The 20,391-nt window shown below is 40.1% G+C and overlaps 1 protein-coding gene across 3 annotated transcripts in view; it reads right to left on the reverse strand.

Moving 5' to 3' along the window:
* Window positions 1-20,391, reverse strand: part of LOC129721611 (lachesin) — a 262,907-nt gene that overhangs the window by 37,239 nt on the left and 205,277 nt on the right. For all 3 annotated transcript variants that reach the window (XM_055674368.1, XM_055674367.1, XM_055674369.1), the window contains one exon: window positions 7,648-7,754. In XM_055674368.1, the coding sequence (XP_055530343.1) occupies window positions 7,648-7,754 (107 nt within the window). The remainder of the gene's footprint in view (window positions 1-7,647; window positions 7,755-20,391) is intronic.

A 20,391-nucleotide genomic window follows, 5' to 3' on the forward strand; every position in this document is an offset into this window, starting at 1 on the left:
TTTTGCAGATGAACAGTTTGGATTTCGCCATGGGCATTCCACAACTCATCAATTGCTCAGAGTTACTAATATGATACGAGCTAACAAATCTGAAGATTATTCCACTGGAGCTGCTCTTTTAGACATAGAAAAAGCATTCGACAGTGTTTGGCATAAAGGTTTGATTGCGAAATTGCAAACATTTAATTTTCCAATTTTCCTAACCAAAATCTTGGAAAACTATCTTACTGATCGAACTTTGCAGGTTGTCTATCAGAATTCAAAATCTGATAGATTTCCTGTCAGAGCAGGTGTGCCTCAAGGTTCTGTCTTGGGCCCAGTCCTGTACAACATATTCACTTCAGATCTTCCTGATTTGCCTCCAGGATGCACAAAGTCATTGTTCTGCGATGATACAAGCATTTCCATAAAAGGAAAAAGTCTTCGTGTCATATGCAGTCGATTGCAGAAAAGTTTAGATATTTTTTCTTCCTACTTGCAAAAGTGAAAAATCTCTCCCAATGCTTCTAAAACTCAAATGATAATTTTTCCCCATAAGAATAGGGCTTCTTTCCTCAAGGCAAACAATAATCACGTTGTCAAGATGAATGGGGTTATATTAAGTTGGTCTGACAAGGTTAAGTACTTGAGACTAATTTACGATAAAAAACTTATTTTCAAAGAGCACTTTGAAAGTATACAAACCAAGTGCATCAAATATACGAGATGTTTATATCCTCTCATTAACAGGAATTCTAAACTTTGTTTAAAGAACAAACTTTTGATTTACAAACAAATTTTTAGACCAGCAATGCTTTATGCTGTACCGATCTGGTCAAGTTGCTGTTCAACAAGGAAGAAAACGCTCCAAAGGATTCAGAATAAAATTCTGAAAATGATTTTGAAGCGTCCTCCTTGGTTTGGTACACTCGAATTACATAGACTTACTGGTGTTGAACCATTAGAAGCTATGTCAAATAAAATTATTAACAATTTTCGACAAAAATCGTTGCAATCCTCAATTGCTACGATAAGCTCTCTTTATAGCCAATAAGTTAGCAATTAAGTTAGTTGTAAGTTTACCTCCCTTTTTCTGACAAGTAGGTTTAAATCCCTACGAATGATAAGTCCTAATTGCGAAAGCAAACAAATCCTAACAATTAAAATTACAAATTACTAACAGTGTTGAGAAGTCACCATTTGTGATTGGACACACATACTCATTATTTACTAATATTTATCATAAATACTAAAGCTACTAACAAATCCCCCCCCCCTTTAAAAAAAAAGAAAAAAATATTTCTGTGGTAGTTTGACTTCCTTCCTTTTTCTGGAAGGGAAGGACCCATGCAAAAAAAAAAACACAATTTCCTGCATAACTCAAGAACTTTTTTTTTCATGGTGCTACATTCCGTATCGGGACTCGACCTTCTGTTTATTATACACAGACTTCGCAGCCAACTGTTAAGTGTACAACAGGACAATTGCGGGGATAGGCGCTACGATCCTACTGACACTAACAGTCTCTCCCGAGCCGAGACTCGAACCTACGACGACTGGCTTGTGAGGCCGGCATGGTACCACGAGACCAGCTGGGAGACTTACTCAAGAACTAATCAAGCAAATAAAACCGAACATGCAATGCGGATGTTTTTGAAAGTTATAGACTTTTAAATGGTGGTTCAACACCCCTCCCTACTCTGGAAGGGAAGTGCCCTCACAAATGAAATACGAATCGCTGCATAACTCGAGAACTCATCAAACAAAGGGAACTAAATTTGGCATGTGGAGGTTTGTGGAAGTAAGGAATTTTTCTGTGGTAGTTCGACACCCCGGTTGGTAAACGGTTAGGCAGTGCGTACCAGCAGTACACCCGTGCTAGTTCATTATGGTTCATATAGGGTGTGGAAGAAGTGTATGTGAAAATGTGTTGGCGAGTTAAACAATCTAAGCAACGGCCGAACGTACAGCTGGGACGTCATACCACAAATGTTTCTACTTTCTCTTATGGAGATAATTCATAGATTTTGATGTTCATGCTTATTTTACCAATTTTTTTTACAGGCATTTTCTGAATAGGTCAGAGGAAAGCACTTTACATCCTCTTTTTATTTTCATTGAATTTTGCTACAAATTAGCTGCTTTTTATGATGAAGAAGGAACTTAAACTGCAAGATCATCTTGAACTTTTTTATCTTGAATATTTTTAAAACTGCATTAATATACTAATTTGATAATAACTACCACCAAACTTTCGGATGTAACAAACGTTTAAACCAATTTGAGACAATATCTGCAATATAATAGTTTTATTCAATTAATTAATTCTGCATCTTTTTATATTTTTTTTCTATCCTTGGTACAGATTTTTTCAGTTTTAGATTGTTTCCTTCGAAATTTTAATTTATGCATTTTTTCCTGAATAACCTTTGACATGTGCTTCACACGGATGTTTTTTCATATTCACATAATTTTTTACAACTTTGTAGGATGTCGATGATAAGGAATCATCTCACAAGAACATTTTTTGGTCTCGGAAATCAATTTCATCGCGTTTAGCACCCATATTGTGCAATGCACCATAGTTTTGCTCCTACTTATTAGCGTCCTCCATCCACTCATCTGATGGTTTCAATAATAAACCAAAGGAAAACTAATCCACCCAAGGATCTTCAAGTAAAGTCTTTAAGTTCGTGCGTGTAGTTTCCTGTTTTTTTTTTTTTCACGAAGCTGCACAGCCCAGTATCAAATGTGTCAGTTCCTGTAGAAGTCGTTGACTGTCCAAAGGTACTGCTTATTTTACTCGAAGTGGCAGAGAAATGCGAGACGCAGACCAAATCCGAATTTAGGCATTTCTTGTACAATTGAATTAAGGCTGTGTTAAGAAGTCCTTCACAATTTTTTTTTAAATGTTTCGCTTTAAGTGATTGGTTCGATTAGTTGGTTTTTCGGGCGGAGTGTTTCGAACAGATGGGACAGCTAGAATTTTTCTGTTTTAACGAAACGGTACTCTTACATTTTGTCATTACGTACCTATTTGTACTAGTGTTTTTCTAGTCCTTTGTTTTCGTAATGTCTGTTCTTTCGGGAAACAATGTAGCCTGGTATTTTTTTCTGCACGATAGGCAGTAATGGCACAACAGTAGACTGTACACCTTGATATTCCAGGATATCTTGAGTTTTTGTGGCTAAATATTCGAATTTATTATTCACTACACTACAATAATGCAGGATAACGAAATTAAAACATTGGTATGACGTAGCATCTTTCCCTAGCAACGATAGTGTAAATAAAATCATAGCAGTTTTACACGCGTGCCAGTACAACTATGATACCATTGCCACATCCTACATAAAACATACTGGTGCTAGTTGGCATAAAATAGACCCCAGTGTGGTTCATAGCATAATGCCCAGCAACTCCTATCCCTACCTCCACGTGGTACCGACTGAGATACGAGCAACCAAGGGAAGATCGGAGAACCGGTGGGAACTTGGTCGTCTGCGAGAGCGTCTGTTCTTCAGGTTAAGGCTCAAACAGCGACTGATCCAGAGCGGACGGCTGAACTATGAAATGGCTGAACTATGAAATGCGGTGTGTACACCCAAGATGGCAGCCCCGTCGCGAGACTAGGCATCGCAGCTTTAGTAAAGCAGCATGCTGAAATAAACGTACTACAAACAATCCAGAGAATGATACGGCCTATTAATGACCTTCTATGCGTATTGAAGATCAAAGGCAGATTCTTTAATTACAGCCTTATCAACGTGTACGCGCCGACAAACTATAAAACCGACGACGTGCTCCTTGAGAAAACACAACACGACATAAAGATTGTCATCGGAGATATGAACGCACAAGTCGGACGAGAGGAGTTCTTTCGCCCCGTTATTGGTAGGGAAAGCCATCACTCTACCACCAACGCCAACGCTTTGAGGTTAGTGAACTTCGCCGCGGCCAGGCACGTCTGAACATTCGGAAGCACACCTGCACGCAAAAGTTAGATGGTGCGAAACCAGTACAAAAATGTGCGTTTTTAGCGCAATCGTTGATTAAGCAGTTGATTGAGTTGATTGAGTAGCAGTCATTAATACTTTCGATGTAAGAAATAAACTGTCGGTATATGATACATATTCTGATTTCAAAATTCAAAGTTAGTGCAAAATATGTGCGAATCGGGAAGTACAATGATTGTACAAGACATGAACTTTTGCGTGTGGAGACACCCCAAAGGAGAGGCCTCGACCACATGCTGATCGACGGTTCGAAAATCGAAAGGATCGAAAGGTTCTGGTCCTATGAACTGAGGAGAGATTCCAAGTCTTGCAAGTTCATCGGCTTTTTCGTTTCCATCGATTCCACAGCGACCAGGAATACAATATAAATGACGAAAGATAGAGAATGATTGTCAATAGATAACTTCTAGAAATTTACTTAAACTTCTATTTAAAAATATTAAACAATTGAATTTTAGATCCTACACTGAAAAAAAAATAATTTTAAAAAACGAAAAGTGATTTTAAAAATATCGGTCATTTGAGATTTTTTCAAAATGAAGGTTTTTAGATAGACAATTTAGTTGCCTTAAACTCTTCAGAACCCACAGTGCAAACTTTTAAAGAAAAAAAGTTTTTCTAACAAAAACTTTTCCGTGTACTATGTACACAACAGCAAAAAAACTGCAAAAAAAACATACTTTATTAACTCATATCTTGATGTTTTCTCGACGGATTTTCAACCTTTGGGTAGCAATGAACTCGGAATAAATACTAGTTTATTGTAAACATATACACTTAAAAGAAATAAAATGTCAGGAAAAGTTATAAGCGTTGCAAGAATCCACATTTCGGTACACACTCCTAAAATCCGTAATATTTCCGGTGTCCGTTGGTCCCGTAAAATTCCTTATTAAATTTTTGAAACTAGAATAGTTTTACAGTAAAATGAAACTGGTTTCATAAAAATTGATTCATTTTTCGTGAAGTTCTGACTATTTCAAAATTGACAAAATTTTGCCTGTATCAATCATTTTGTCTACCCCTGTATCAAATGCTCCTTCTAGATCAAGGAACACCGCAAATGAAATTTATTTCGCTGCAAAAGATCGTCATAGATGTGCAGTTCTCCCGAGGGCCAAGATCACTATCACTAATCACTAATAGAGATCGGTGAGGAGGATACGCCTGGACATCAAGAGGTCATCAGCGGAAGGAGTTGCTGCAGAGTATACTTGGTCCATAGACGGATCGGTAAACCAGCTGGAGCGGACCTGAGCGAGCAGTGGAAGCACATCCATGATGCGGTCAGTGAAACAGCGCGAGAAGTGATAGGCATGACAACGGTAACCAAGCGTAGTGGGTGGTTCGATGCTGAGTATCTAGAGGTGATAGAAGAGAAGAACCGGGTCTAGATCAGCGCGTTAGTAGCAGTAAATCGTTTGATGCGTCAGATGCGGGAGAAATACCGGGTGACAAGAGCTGCCGAAAAGAGGCTTCACCGCCGTAAGAAACTTGAGCACTACGATCGCATCCTCGCGGAGGCGGAGAATTGCTTCACCAGGCACTACACGACGAGCTTCTCAATCAGGAATCAGGAACCGTGACGTGCAAGTACCTGTCATGTGTAATAACAGGGAGGGGAACGTGCAATACGGAGTGTAGCTGTGCAGAGAAGCGCCACTATCATCACGAAGTCCCACATGCTTCCAGGCTTCGCGGTCGACAATGATATAATTGGTGTTAACCGTAAAGCAGTTGAGGAGGCTTTTACGGCTCTCAAAAGGGAAGCTGCGAGAATTGGACTCACCGAGACATGGACAATGCTCGAGGAGGAGTTGCAAGCACTGGCCAGAAAATCGCTAAGGGGTCATCCACAAATTACGTAAGGACTTAGGGGCAGAGGGGGGGGGGGGTATCCAAATTTCTTACGAATGCTTACGAAGGGGGAGAGGGGGACTAAAGAGAATCCTACGTAAGATGGGAAAATTTTGAAAAACAAAAAAAAATTAACAAAACTAAAAAAAATAAATTAGGCAAATTATTTCTCGCTGTGATTCTAACAGCTGAACCTTGACAAAGCAGTGAATTCACCGTCGCTGAATGATTTTGTACTTTACTTCATTTCTAATTGATTTTTAATTTTATTTAATTTACCATGATATTAACTGAATCAACCTCTACGATTACGCTATATGTAAAACAAATGTTTCATCTTCGAAAATATATATAATATTCGAAATTTTCCTTGAAGAAAAAATCTTACGTAAGATTCGTGGGGGGAGGGGGCTAATGCAAAATCTTACTAAGCCTTATAATGGGAGGAGGGGGGGGGGATCGGAAATTTCGAAAAAAATCCTTACATAATTTATGAATGACGCCTAAAGCTGGAAGGGTGCAACGGGCGGGACATGTTGTAAGAATGCCGGACAACAATCCCGGTGGTTAGACCAAGTGGAGCAAGAACTTGGAAGTGTGGGACTTTCAAGAAACTGGAGACTTGCTGTTATGGACCGAGGACGTTGGCGTAACATTGTGGCGCAGGTGAAATCCTGTGGGGACGTATTCTGGATTCGGCATAGGAACTCAACGATCTGTCGCCAGAAAAGTAAAAGTAAGCAAAGTTTGACACCCCTCCCTCCTCTGGAAGGGAGAGTTCTCATACAAATGAAACACAAATTTCTGCATAAGGCGTCGTACCCAAATTACGTAACGCATGAAGGGGGGAGGAGGGGGGTTGAGTCAGCGTTACTAGTTGTTACATAGGAGGGAGGGAGGTACTTGAGACAGTTACGTAACTGAAAAGCTTGCTCAAAATTGAAAATTTGGAGGAGGGTCGGTTTGTTCAGCGTTACGTAATTTTAGGGGGGAGGGAGTCATATCGAACGTTACTTATTGTTACATAGGGGGGGGGGGGGGGGGGGGAGTTGGTCTGAAATTAAGATTTTCAGCGTTAGGTAATTTGTGTACGAAGCCTAACTCTATAACTTAGCAAACAAATAGAACCAAGTTTGGCGTGTGGAAGTTTTTAAAAGCAAAAATTATTATTTTCTGGAAGGGAGGGGACCGTGAACCACGAAGCTCTGAATCAATCGATTCTGGCATGTGAGGTTTCAGGGGTCGAAAATATTTTTCATGGCGGCACCTATTCTGAATGAGATGCTCCTATCTAAATAAACCATTTTTTTTTGTACAACTCAAGAACTAATCAAGTGAATGAAACCAAGCTTGGCTTGTGAAAGTTTTTGGAACAAGAAATACATCATTTTCAATTCTGAGATGGCGACCTCCGGTGTCAAATACCATCCAACATGAATATTTCCGAAACCAGAATGACACCCAAAAAATTGACTCCACATACCATTTCAAAACCCAAAATTACGACTTCCGGTTACTGGAAAACAGCCGAAAGTGACATAATACCACCTAATATGGGTATTTCCGTAATCGTGATAATGCTTAGAAGCCAACAATTGACCAAATTTTAAATGGGTAGTCTGGAGAAAAACCAACAGGAAGTCTTTAAAAGACGAACCAGACCAATCCACAAGCAACCAAAAACATGACCGAACTGTCGGACAACTCAAGCCGCACTGCGACTTCGAGTTTGGAACTCACTGGGACTATCCGATTACTAGTATGAAATGTGCATTTCAATTAATGAGCACTTACCTTATAGGAACCTAAATGTTCTACCACACAAGGAAGATTAGCATCTCTGCCGACTGCTACCGTCACATTCGGAATTGGTTGTGCAAACCGTGGCTCATCCATAAATACTGGAACGAAACGGAACGAAACGAAAATAATATCAAAATAGGTTCTTTCAACTGCAATGGAGTTCTTCAAAATATTTATCTAGCGCAACAGCAGAGCATCAAAAGGTGCCAGTAAATTTGATTTGAGTTTTTTTTAAGCACACAGCGTAGCAGAGGATTTTGTTATATATATATACTCTTCTGTTCTTTCGCAGCCGCAAGTTCGAGTCCATTATAACTAAGCAAAGGCCATTGCATTGCTTTGCATTGCCAACAGTGCTGCTGCCGACTGCAACTCCTGCGTCGGAAATGGAACGGATCGTGCTGCGCGTTTAAAATATTCATCGCCCTGGGCGGTGCAAAGTAGATAGAATTTTACATTTAATCTGTTTACTTGTCGTTAACAATGCACTTTTTAGCCGTTAGGTTAAAGCGGATGATATCATGCTGGACGAAGAGATGAACATTTTCACTTACAGCAATTTCCTTTCACGTTTGCAAACAAAATTAAATTTTCATCGCGATTCAAAAGTTTTTTTTTCTCTCTTGTTTTCGGGGTTTGGATGTCTTGCTGGATCCTCGGTCTGACGGTCTCCCTTCGGAAGCTAGCCAAGTCACGTTCGTCGCTGGGTATGCTTCCGAAGGTGAGTAACTACCGAGGATGTTCAAAGATTTCGATAAGCAGGATAGTATTTTGTTTGCCGGGTTCGTTTCGACAGAGTAGAGATATTTTCAATTCAGTTGCATAGAAGTTTCCCGTCGAGGGCAATCATGCACAAACAAACTGCTCGATTTTATCGCTTCGAAATGTTTTTGATGCAACAAATATCAGAAGATAAAAATGACCAACCCTTGCCAAGACTCAGCTGTGCGGCAAGTAGAGGGTTCACTTACAAGGTCGCCCATTCGTTACCAAAGTGAAGTGCTATGAATAATTTAATGCACTGGAAGCTGAAAATGCTCCAAAGCGCAAAAAAGCATTTTACTGCTGCAGCTGCCACGTATCGCGCCATTGGGGTGCACATTTGAACCTCGCCAATGTATTCCGATAGAGGATATGAGATGGAAGCACACTTTGCAATGCTAGCGGGAATGCAACCTGGTAGTATGCTTAGATGCTTGCTGCTGCTGTGTGAATCGTTAATTTATTGTCCTTCCAACGTGGGTCGCGTTGCTCTCGAATGGGATTATTAAGAACAAAGAAGCGCAACGAAATTGAACTATTCCACTGGAATCAACAAGTCATTGATATCCGACATCGGAAAGCATAAATTATTTCTCTTCTACGTTGCGCAGAGTTACCAACTGGCTACCAGTTTAAGCATCGCCACCTGGAGTAACCTCAATTTATTGCAATTCAATGCAATCGCATTTTGCTGAAGATTATTCTTAATAAAAACCAAACCCGCTACATTTTACTTGTTGTTCACAGGATTAGATGAAAAAAGACACTCAAGAAATAATTATCCACATCCAGTCTCACAAGCGTTTATTATTTTAATTTAAAATCAATCACAGCATTAAAAGTAAAAGCAGAACGAGAGCCTGGCTTTGTAGTTGAGCTTAAGAGAGAAAGAGAGTCATAACGTGCAATATCGTTCGAGATTAAACATTACTATGGGCCAAAGACACTGCCTTGGTCGGAATATGCTTTGGATATTATTTTTCCTGTTGGTTCATGAATCTCCGATGATGCCGTAGGAACTATCTTCAGCATGGATATCTCGAGGAAATTCCTTTTCTCTATCATTGCTACACATCATTGGTTTTTCTGTATCCTTGATCCTTCATGCATATCGTTGATCAAAGTGCACCAGCAATCAGATTACCGTAAAGAGACAGGAGGAACCTGGGCGGATCGTGCATCTTTGGCACATGTGCAGATGTGAGTGACAGTGTTAGACATTGTTCTACACTCCCCCGGGGCCACTGCATTGTACCGGATGTCGTATAGTTGCAGCCAACCGGGACCAGCTCACATCGTTCGCCTCGCACCACGCCTCGCCTCTCACTTACATGGCAGCAGGCGAAATGATTTATTCAGCATTGTCTATCTAAAACCCATGAAGCGGAGAAAGTGGGAAGGCGGCAAGCAGTAGGTACCATTGTACCGCCGAAGGAAGAAAGATTATTTTTGCACGAAGCCGGATGTAGGAAATGCAATTTCTGACAGTGACTTGTGGTGAAATTCATGTCACTCCGGCAAACGAAGTTCTTGCTTGAAGCCCTTACGGCAATGAGAGTCAGTCGGTGACAAAGTAAACGCCACATGGTGTAATGAAGCCTGCTCAGTTCCGATAAAATATGCACTGGTCATAATCGTATGAAATGTTTATTTGAAACTGAATAATCCTTGGCCAGAGATTTCAGTTTCCGTTTTCACTGCTTACTTTGCTGCAGTATTTTTGACGACGGACGGTGGTTAGTGTGGTTCAGTGTTTAATTGTTAGCTGAGTTTCAAATGAACATTATTTTAATAACTGGGGATCGTGGAGTGACAAAAAGCAATACAATTTTATTTGCGGTTATTTTTATTTTTACAGAAAAAATCATCGGGATTTAACATTCTAAGCCAGCAAGTCATTTTATCTGGGAAATGAATCGTTTCCGTTTATAGAATGCACATCATCTCACCATAAACCACAAGTGGCTTGGGTTTAGTTGAAATACTCTATCAAACTTGTGTTGATTGATTAAATGTTTGAAAATACGTTCTATCTAGTTGTTTCCTTTTCAGAAAAGGCTATGTTTTCATCGTTTCAAAGCTAAGAAACCATGGGAGTGGGTAGTCTGGTTGGACTTGTTACTTCGTTTGAATCAGATTAGGCAAGCCAAGCTTAAGTATTATATTTCCCCGTATTACATTTCTTATTGTATTCCATTGTTTATGTGCAGAACATTTGTGGCACTAGCTTTATATTAAACAGTTTCTTAGATGGTTATTGTGAAATTTTACAAAAAAAAAATATGATGATTATGAATATTTTCATAGCCTTTAAGAGCTTTAAATAATATTTTCAAAAAAGCTTGTTCATTTTTTGTAAGAACTACAAAAGATTAACTAAAAATTGATGGTTTGCTGATCGAAGCAAAAAGAAAAAACCTAATCCAGACTGGTTTGTTCGATACTATACAATGTCTTACAGATACGATATAATGTTTTTTTTGGCAGCACTGTCGAGACGCTGTAGTGACTATTTTTACAGTCCAAGTTAAAATTGTTTTTTACTTTGTAATCGCCTGTGATTTAAATTATATCAAAGTTTTTCCGTTAACAGTACATCAATTCATCACAATAGTGATAAAGTTCAAGTGTTATTCGAACAGTAAAGTGTTTTTCGAGCCGCTACTGTCTGTTGGATCGCTATTGTTTATTCGAGCTATTCAATTGCTGTCTCCCGCTCGCTCTGGATCTGTAATCTAGACCCCCTTATTTACATTCGGCAGGCAAGACACCCCGATAGGCATGGATAAATATTGCGCTGAATGCTCTGAGCCCATTAAAAACTTGAATGTAGTCAAGTGCTATCTTTGCGACCACGTCGCTCATATGAAATGCCATGGATGGGCTCGTTCGAACCTGGATTTTGTTAACAGCCAATCGAATTTATTGTGGTTCTGCCCAGGCTGCATCAAATCAGTTGAGCAATTGAAATCGCCTGAACTACCGTCCACCGTTGATAATTTGGTTGCGTCTGTTTCGGAAGCAATCGAAACAAGTTTGAGCGCTGTAAAAAATGAGCTTAGCCAAACTAACGCTTTAATCAGATCAGTATCAGAAAAACTGCTCGGATCATTTTCTGCTGCACCCCCGTCGAATAATCGCGGCATAAAACGTACGAGAGTTTATTCAAACGACGGTACTCCGAAGCGACCAGTAACTCATTCGAAAATGATAGTTGGTACCAGAGCATCCGATAGTGTTTCGAAAGCAATAGAAACAGTCCCCAAGCCGGCGGAAAAATTTTGGATTTATCTTTCGCGTGTTGCTCCACATGTAACTGAAGATGATGTTTTTGCTCTAGTAACTGAGTGTATACCGAATTGCTAACCTACAGTAAAGAAGCTTGTCAAGAAACGTCTTACGCTTTTGTTTCCTTCAAAGTTGGAATGGATATGCAATTTAAGGAACATTCTCTTGACCCTACAAATTGGCCAAAGGGAATCTACTTTCGTGAATTTGAAGAGCACAGTAATCGTCAGGATTTCTGGGGACCGAAGCCATCGAAACTTCCTCGGAACAACTCACCGTTCCCGTCGCAATCAACTGAAACCCTTCAACGCAATAGGTGCTCGACCACCGGTGGATTTTGGGGGCCAACGGGCCCCCAGTCCAGTTAAGTTATTGAATTGTACAGCTTTGCAAAAAAAATCATGATTCTTTTGTATCCCATGGCTTGGTGTCTGGCTGTATGGAACAATGCGGAAACGAATATGTCGGGCTGCATCATGCCAACAGCGAAGATGTATTAACGCAGCAGACGGATATCGATGTTGCAGACGCACGTGTTGTCGTTTTGGAACCACGGTTACATCAACAAATCAGCATCTATTATCAAAATGTGAGAGGACTACGAACTAAAATTGATCAGCTATTTTTGGCAGTTTCTGATGGCGATTTCGACGTGATAGTTTTGACAGAAACTTGGCTGAATGACCATATTAATTCACTGCAATTATTTGGCCCACTATATACAGTGTATAGAAATGACCGGGATCCTGCAAAATCGGGTAAATCGCGGGGTGGTGGAGTGTTAATAGTTTTTTCCAACCGGCTACAGTCTGTGCGAATAGAATGCACTGAAAATGGCATTGAGCAACTTTGGGTAAGCGTGTGTACTGAAGATCGAAATATTTGTGTTGGTGTTGTCTACCTCACTCCTGAAAATGCCATTGACACTAATGCCATTGAGAGACACCTTGATTCCGTGTCGGCTATTTCTAATGCACTTCGGTCACATGACTTTCACACTTTATTTGGTGACTATAATCAACCGTCGCTGACTTGGAAAACGTCACACTCTGGTTTTGCCTATCCCGATCCGTCAGAATCCGTTTTCTCACGGTCCAATTCTTCTCTCATTGATGGAATGGACTCGCTAAATATGTTGCAGTTGAACACGGTTAGGAATGAACGAAATCGTACATTGGATCTCGTATTCGTTAACGAAACAGCTTCTACAAATTGTGTAGTGTCTGAAGCCCCTGAATCACTAATCGAAGCTGACGCGCATCACCCTCCTTTGCTCGCAACATTAACCTGTGAGAAAAATATTCGTTTCGCAGAAGTAGCGGACTACAGGCGGCTAAATTTTTCTAAACCGATTTTGAAGGACTGAATTGCTCCCTTAGAAATTTAAATTGGCACCTTTTACTAAATGCTGATGTGAATGCTGCTGTTGAAAGTTTCTCTTCAATTTTGAATGAGCTGTTCACTATTCACGTTCCTGTTTCGCGTCCTCGGTCGACCCCTCTTTGGTCGAATCGGCGACTTCGAACACTCAAACGTATTAGAGCAGCTGTGCTTAGGCACTATACTAAGCACCGCAACCCAGTATCCAAACGCGAATTTAATTGCGCCAGTAGCAACTATACAAATTACAAGCGCTTTCTCTACAAGCAATATGTGATAAAAACGCAATCAGACCTTGAACGAAATCCAAAGCGGTTTTGGAAATTTGTAAACGAAAAACGGAAAGAAACCGGACTCCCATCTACCATGTTTCTTGAGAACGAATATGCCAGCTCACCCGATGGAATCTGTGATTTATTTGCCAAACATTTCTCGAGCGTTTTCAAGTCAAATTCAGCCACTGCAGAGCAAGTCCAAAGAGCTATCCAAAATGTTCCAACTAACTTGATTAATCTGTCCAATGTGCAGTTTATTGACAACGATGTTTTTACAGCTCTAGGGAAAATGAAGTCCTCCTTGTCCCCTGGACCAGATGGAATTCCTTCCATTGTACTTGAAAAATGTGCAGCACTGCTATGTGTACCTCTTAGGATTATTTTCAACAAATCGCTGGCACAGTCAGAGTATCCATTATTGTGGAAAAAAACCTTTCTGTTTCCTGTTTTCAAGCACGGCGACAAGCAAAACATTGTAAATTATCGTGGTATAACCTCGTTATGTGCAAGTTCCAAGTTACTTGAAATTTTATTTGGAAATCTTCTATCACGCGCTACTTAACCGTACATTTCTGAGGATCAGCATGGCTTCTATCCCGGACGATCGACAACAACAAACTTGCTTCAGTTTACCTCACACTGTATTACGCACATGGAGCTTGGATTGCAAGTGGATACAATATACACAGATTTGAAGGCAGCATTTGACCTCGTTGAACATGCTATCCTATTAGCGAAAATTGAAAGACTTGGAGTTGCATCTCCTCTTGTTAATTGGATGAAGTATCTTATAGATCGATCTTTATCGGTTAAATTGGGAAACGCTGAGTCCAACAGTTTTGTGAATTTTTCGGGTGTGCCTCAAGGAAGCAACCTTGGTCCACTGCTTTTCTTACTGTTTTTCAACGATATCTGTCTGGTTTTGCCACTAGGATGCAGGCTGATTTATGCCGATATTAAATTATATTTGGCAATCAGATCTATTGCTGACTGCCGGGAGCTGCAGAGGTACGTTGACCTTTTCTGCGACTGGTGTTGCAAAAATCTTCTGACCATAAGTGTGACAAAATGTTCCGTGATTTCATTCACCCGGAAGAAAAACCCAATAATTTAGAGCTACACGATCAACGGTGAATTACTTAATCGTACAATTGAAATTAAAGATCTTGGTGTACTGTTAGACTATCAAATGTCATTCCATGCACACCACTCACATATCGTTTCAAAAGCGAACAAAAACTTGGGTTTTATTATGCGAATCGCCAGAGAATTCAGAAACCCATATTGCCTACGAGCCCTATACTTCTCGCTCGTGCGTTCTGTACTGGAATCATGTGTCATTGTGTGGAGCCCGTACGCAGAAATATGGATCAGAAGAATTGAGTCTGTGCAGTCTAGGCTCATACGTTTTGCCCTTCGGTTCTTACCTTGGCGTAGGGGAACAACGGGCAACACGGACAGGGCGGGTAAGATGGTCCGTTGATCATTTCTATATAAACCATTGAAATTAACACAAATCAATTATGCCAGTTACATACCAACCGCATTCTGGGAGTTTCGAGATATTATGTAGATTGAAACAATAGTTAGTTATTTGAGAAATAATAAAAATAAGCTCACCCTCAACAGCAAAGCAATAGGATGTAGTTTTTGTCGTGCCGAATTTGAGCTTCTGCTGCGGTAAAACTTCAGAAAAATATAGTTTTCAATGACACTGGAATAATTAAGCATATTTGAAAAATGTGGGTGAAGATAGTTTAGTAGAAATATGATTTTTTGGAAATCACATCGATCCAAAAAATTGTTTGCCTCTTGGGCAAGACGGTCAGTCGTTGTGTTCGCAAAGTAGGCAGTCTGAGAAAACGACGATAGCACCATTTAATATTGTTTCTTCCAGCATTCTTAGCACGTGAGATGAGACTTAAAGTCATTAACTCTCATTTGAAATAAAAATCATCATTAGAAACGTTGTTAAAACCTGTAAATATGCTACATGTAAATGATGTGAATGATTCCTTCTGCGCAGCGGACGGTAAGCTTTAAACACGTGCTTTTTTGGGCAGCGCGTCGTCCCGTATAAAAAAGAAATTTGCTATAGTCTTTCATAGGGCCGTCTTACCAGCACAGCCGGTTCGTTTCATATGCACGTTGTGAAATAGAGGTTTTACGAGACTGTTTTTCTTTTAGTGAAAACTAATATAAAAACACTCTTAAAAGGAAAGGTTTGCATTATTTTATGAAAAGCACTAGTCAATGTCGAATATTATGAATATCGTTGGTTGCAATGTTGTGTTTTGAGCAGAATAATGAATAATTTCCTTAGGGTGACCGTCTTGCCCGTTGTTCCCCTAACAGGATGGAGTTGCCTCCTTACGAAGAGAGATGCCGTCTACTAGGTATGGATACCCTGGCTGAAAGACGGAAAATATTTGGAGCTGTTATGGTTGGAAAACTGTTGACCGGCCTTATAGATGCCCCTTGTATCTTGTCGCAAATAAACATCAACGCCCCTGCTAGAAACTTTAGATCAGCAGATATTCTTAGACTTGACTTCCAGCGTACTGTATACGGACAAAATGAACCAATTAGAGCTATATGTAGTTTATTTAATAGTTTGTATGTCCATTTTGACTTTTGTAGTTCTAGTGATAGTTTTAAAAATAGGCTAAGACAAGCTCTTTGACAAATTTTTAATGCTAATGTTAATTGTTTAATGTTAAATGTGGTATGTTGAGTGATAATTGTTAAATGCTAAATGTTAAATGTTTATCGTTAAATGTTATTTTACGAAATTCTGGTGGGGTTTTCACGCCCGTTTGAGACTGACTCTTGGTTATCTCAAGTGGGCTTTTCCCCACCCTAGAAAAACCATCATGACCTTAATGGCTAGATGGTCAAATAAGAAAAAAAAAATAAAAAAAAAAATAAATAAATAATGTTTTCAGCGAAGACAGTATATATAGCGTAAGTCGAAAAATAATTCAGAAAAAAAAACAATGGGTTCGCCACAAATGGCAGAAGCTCGAAAGGCAGAATCATGAAAGGCAGAATTATATGACCGTACACACAAGGCAGAATATTTCAAAAGGCGGAAATATGAAAAGTCGAATTTCGAAGGGCACGAAAGGCAGAATCACTTGAAGCAAAACCTGACTCACGATAGCCAAGTGTGTAATGGCAAATTGGTACGAATCCTGGTCACGGTACTAAAACTGTTACTCTACATTTATTTTTTATTATTATTCGTTAACCAGACTTAACAACTGGTCGCAAGCAATGACCAGTTTTGGCGGGAGGTGCAAATCAAGCCTAATTATACGATCCGAAACGCGCAAACTGGTTTGGCTTAGGTCCTCACGACTTTCACCGTGTCACGGAGAGTATTTTTCGATATTAGGTAAACTTACACTAGTCTCATCGGCTTGTTGGGTATAATATACTAGTCTCGTCGGCTTGTTCGGCATAATCAACATAAAACAATTTATGCAGCGAAGACGCATAAAGGAGGACAAGAAACCGAGAACGAGAACGGACTGAGACTAAAAGAATGTCATTGAATTTTATTGTTTATTTCTGATCACTGATCATAGCTCATAACAATCAAGCAGAAAAAAACGAAAGTTGTTGGTGGCAATATAGTCACTATAGGCTTGAAAAGGGTTAAAGGGAAAATAGAAGGCACAGTGTTAGTCAAGTTCATAATCAAAATCGAATCTGCCATTTTGCGATTCTGCCATTCGTGCTCTTTGGGATTCTGCCTTATAAAATATTTTGCCTTCTGTTATTCTGCCTTTCGTGATTCCGCCTTTCGTAGGAGACCCAGAAACAATATACCTCCAAAATAAATATCTCAGAAATTAACTTTTCAAATTATTTTTTTATTTTTTATTTTCTACATTTTGTTCTCTTATCATGGAGAAATAAAGTAAAAAACTAAAAGGTTGTATCCAAGGCACGACCGCGTGGCTGACGTTGAATAACGCGTATTTGGCATTAACAAATGCATGGTTGAGTACTTAAATAAGTACTCAACCATGCAGAAGTACTTCTGTTTGTATTTTAATAAATTAACCAGAATGTCAAAACTTTATCGCGGGACATCAGTTGGAAGAATTATGCTGGGGCGGAATGGGTTGTGTGAAATGAAGCTATACACTTAAGTCATTATTATGCGTTTTATTGCGGTTTTTGTAAGCGTTTTTGTTCACGCCCTTCTTCAGAAGAGGACAGTTCAATCAATATCAATATTTGCCACCGTCCGTTTCGTCAGTCGATTAACGAATAAGGAATTCAATTCGATGACGTGCGCTTTTATAAGTGACTTATATTTGCCATCACCCGCTTTCTGCTGCTCCAGAATAAACCGCCCGCTTTGCCAGCAGATGAACAAATAAGAAATTCAATTCGACGACGTGCGGTTTTATAAACGGCTAATATTTGCCATCACCCTCTTTCTGCTGCTCCAGAAAGAATCGGCCGCTTTGCCAGTCGATGAACGAATGAGAAATTCACTTCGATGGCGTGCGCTTTCATAAGTGACAAATATTTGCCACCACCCGCTTTCTGCTGCTCCAGAAAAAACCTTCCGCTTTGCCGGCCGGTGCGTGTGGTTCAGCAAAAACCATACGAACATGGGATCATCGCCTGCTGCGCTGTGGCACTGGCCGTTGGGTTGATTTTTAATTTTTAAAGGCCAAAATTCGACAGCTTTCAGATGATACCAGATCATGGCGTTTTATGCATGTTTAAGCCATCTGACACAAAAAAAATCGAGAACCGTAGTTTCATGCACTCCACTCCGTTGGGTTGATTTTTAATTTTTAGAGGTCAAAATTCGACCGCTTTGCGCCACACTCCGTTGAGTTAATTTTTAATTTTTAAAGGCCGAAATTCGACCGCTTCGCGCCACCCCATTTTAGGTCTGATTAAGTTGAAATTTTGAACAGGGTGTTTTTCGAGCAGGTGAATATTTAGTATAGGCGGCGAAAAAGCACCCTGAAATTAAATATGCCTGAAGCAAGTAAACGCAATTTTTAACTGCAAGCTGTTCTCGAGAGAGTATCGAGGTTACCGAAAGGGATCTCAATTTCGATAACATTTTGCGTGATGGGGTGGGCTGTTTCAAAAACCCCATGACGCAAAATGTAAAGATACTGGATTGCAAGCAATTGTATTCAGCATCCCTTCGGATTCCTTTTAGGTAACATTTACCGGATCTGCACTGCCGAACCGCATCCTTTTGGACAGGGTTCGTTTGCAAGTACGCCTGTTTGTACCACGGGTCATGCACTGTCAAAATTGCAAGCAGTTGGGTCACACTACTGCTGCACCAAATGTGGAGGCAATGATGCTGAGACTGCCTGTAGTGAGGACACTGAAAAGTGCCTTTATTGAGGGGGTCCTCGGCATGTCCCGCGTATGAACAGTGCGAGGTAAAAATTAAGCGTTCCCCTACGGAACGATTGAAGCGTTCTTATGCCGAAATTCTTAAGAGAACTGAGTCACTGTCATCAGGAAACTTCTTTTTCTTTTTGCCAACCAATTAAAGCTACATCTGATGATCCTCTTAAGGGGTGTTCTTATGTCTTGCCAGAAGAACCTAGAAAGAGGAGAATACCCAATTCTCCTAATCTCTCTCGCAATAACCAACACAAAAATATTCATCCGATGCAGGTTCCTCCTGGTTTCTAAACTTGAAAATCAAATCAGGAATACCCACCGCTTTCTGGGGCACCAAAAACACCTTTTGCTCTTATTTCCCGAATAGAGAATAAGAAATAATCGGGCTGCTTAACCCGAATCAACCCAATGATGGCATATGGTATCACTTGACAAGTTGAACATTTCTCTTAAATACAATGACGTTTTCATCATATGGCAATACTTTTATGAACCCAAATAGATGCCGCCTGACAGAGAAAACCACCTTAAGTTAGTTTAGTTTTGTAAGTGAACGCAGAAGCTACCCAAAGTTGAAAAAAGTCACACATACACTAGGACTTTTGGGCTAAATCGGGTTAAAATTCTCTAACATTGTGGACTGGATATTGGAAACATTCAACATACCAGATCCCCTCAAAAATATTTTTCTTGTCCTTCTCCCTACAGTAAAAGCATTTTTGAAGCAACTTGCTGCAACTTCAACTATCATATCTTTCGACTCACATGGTGGAAGGGTAGTTTTAGGGATTGAAAGCTGATATTCGAATATTATAGTCATTGCCATTCAAACAAATATGAATGTGAAAGACCTCTGCTTCGATTCGGTATACATTCCTCCATCCGTGTGCAACTCTCTGATTTAGCAGAATTGCTTCCCGCACCTTTTTTGATTTTGGGAAATTACAGCTCCCACTGTACTCAATGGGGGTCGCTATTCGACGACCACCGATCTTCTTTGATTTGCAATTTGAACGACGACTTCGATATGGAACTTTTGAACACTGGGGAAACCGCGCGCGTATCTTGACGTATCCCTTCGCTCGACATCACTTGCGTTAGATTGCCAGTGGACAGTAATCAATGATCCATACGGTAGTGATCATCTGCCAGTCGTTATCTCAATAGTTCAACTCCCCCGGTCCAATAAATATATTATAGACTTTACACGTAAAATTGATTAGAAGTTTTCTGAGACTATTATAATGAAATCCATCAAAGATAATGAGGAAATACTTCCGGGGGAAGAATACGCATTCCTTACTGGCATGATCATCGACGTCGCAACTACAGCGCAGACGAAACCGATACCCGGGGTAACGATTAGACGGCGTCCTCGCATCAAGTGGTGGGACAAAGAGTAGCTTGGCCAAATAGTACCTTGGCCTTCCGAAAAAACGGCACTCTTGATCTGCTCTGAAAATACGATGTACTGGCTAGGTAGATGACGAGCTTAATAAAAGCGATATAACGCGGATACTGCGTGGGTTTATAAACGCGTTGTCGAGGGAAACAGCGATGAGCACTCTTTGGTACATCGCCAGAGGAATGCGGAATGTAACGTTTTGAAAGAGAGCGACCGACACTCGAT

This window comes from Wyeomyia smithii, chromosome 2, assembly GCF_029784165.1.
Source record: "Wyeomyia smithii strain HCP4-BCI-WySm-NY-G18 chromosome 2, ASM2978416v1, whole genome shotgun sequence".
Classification (NCBI taxonomy): Eukaryota; Metazoa; Arthropoda; class Insecta; order Diptera; family Culicidae; genus Wyeomyia; species Wyeomyia smithii.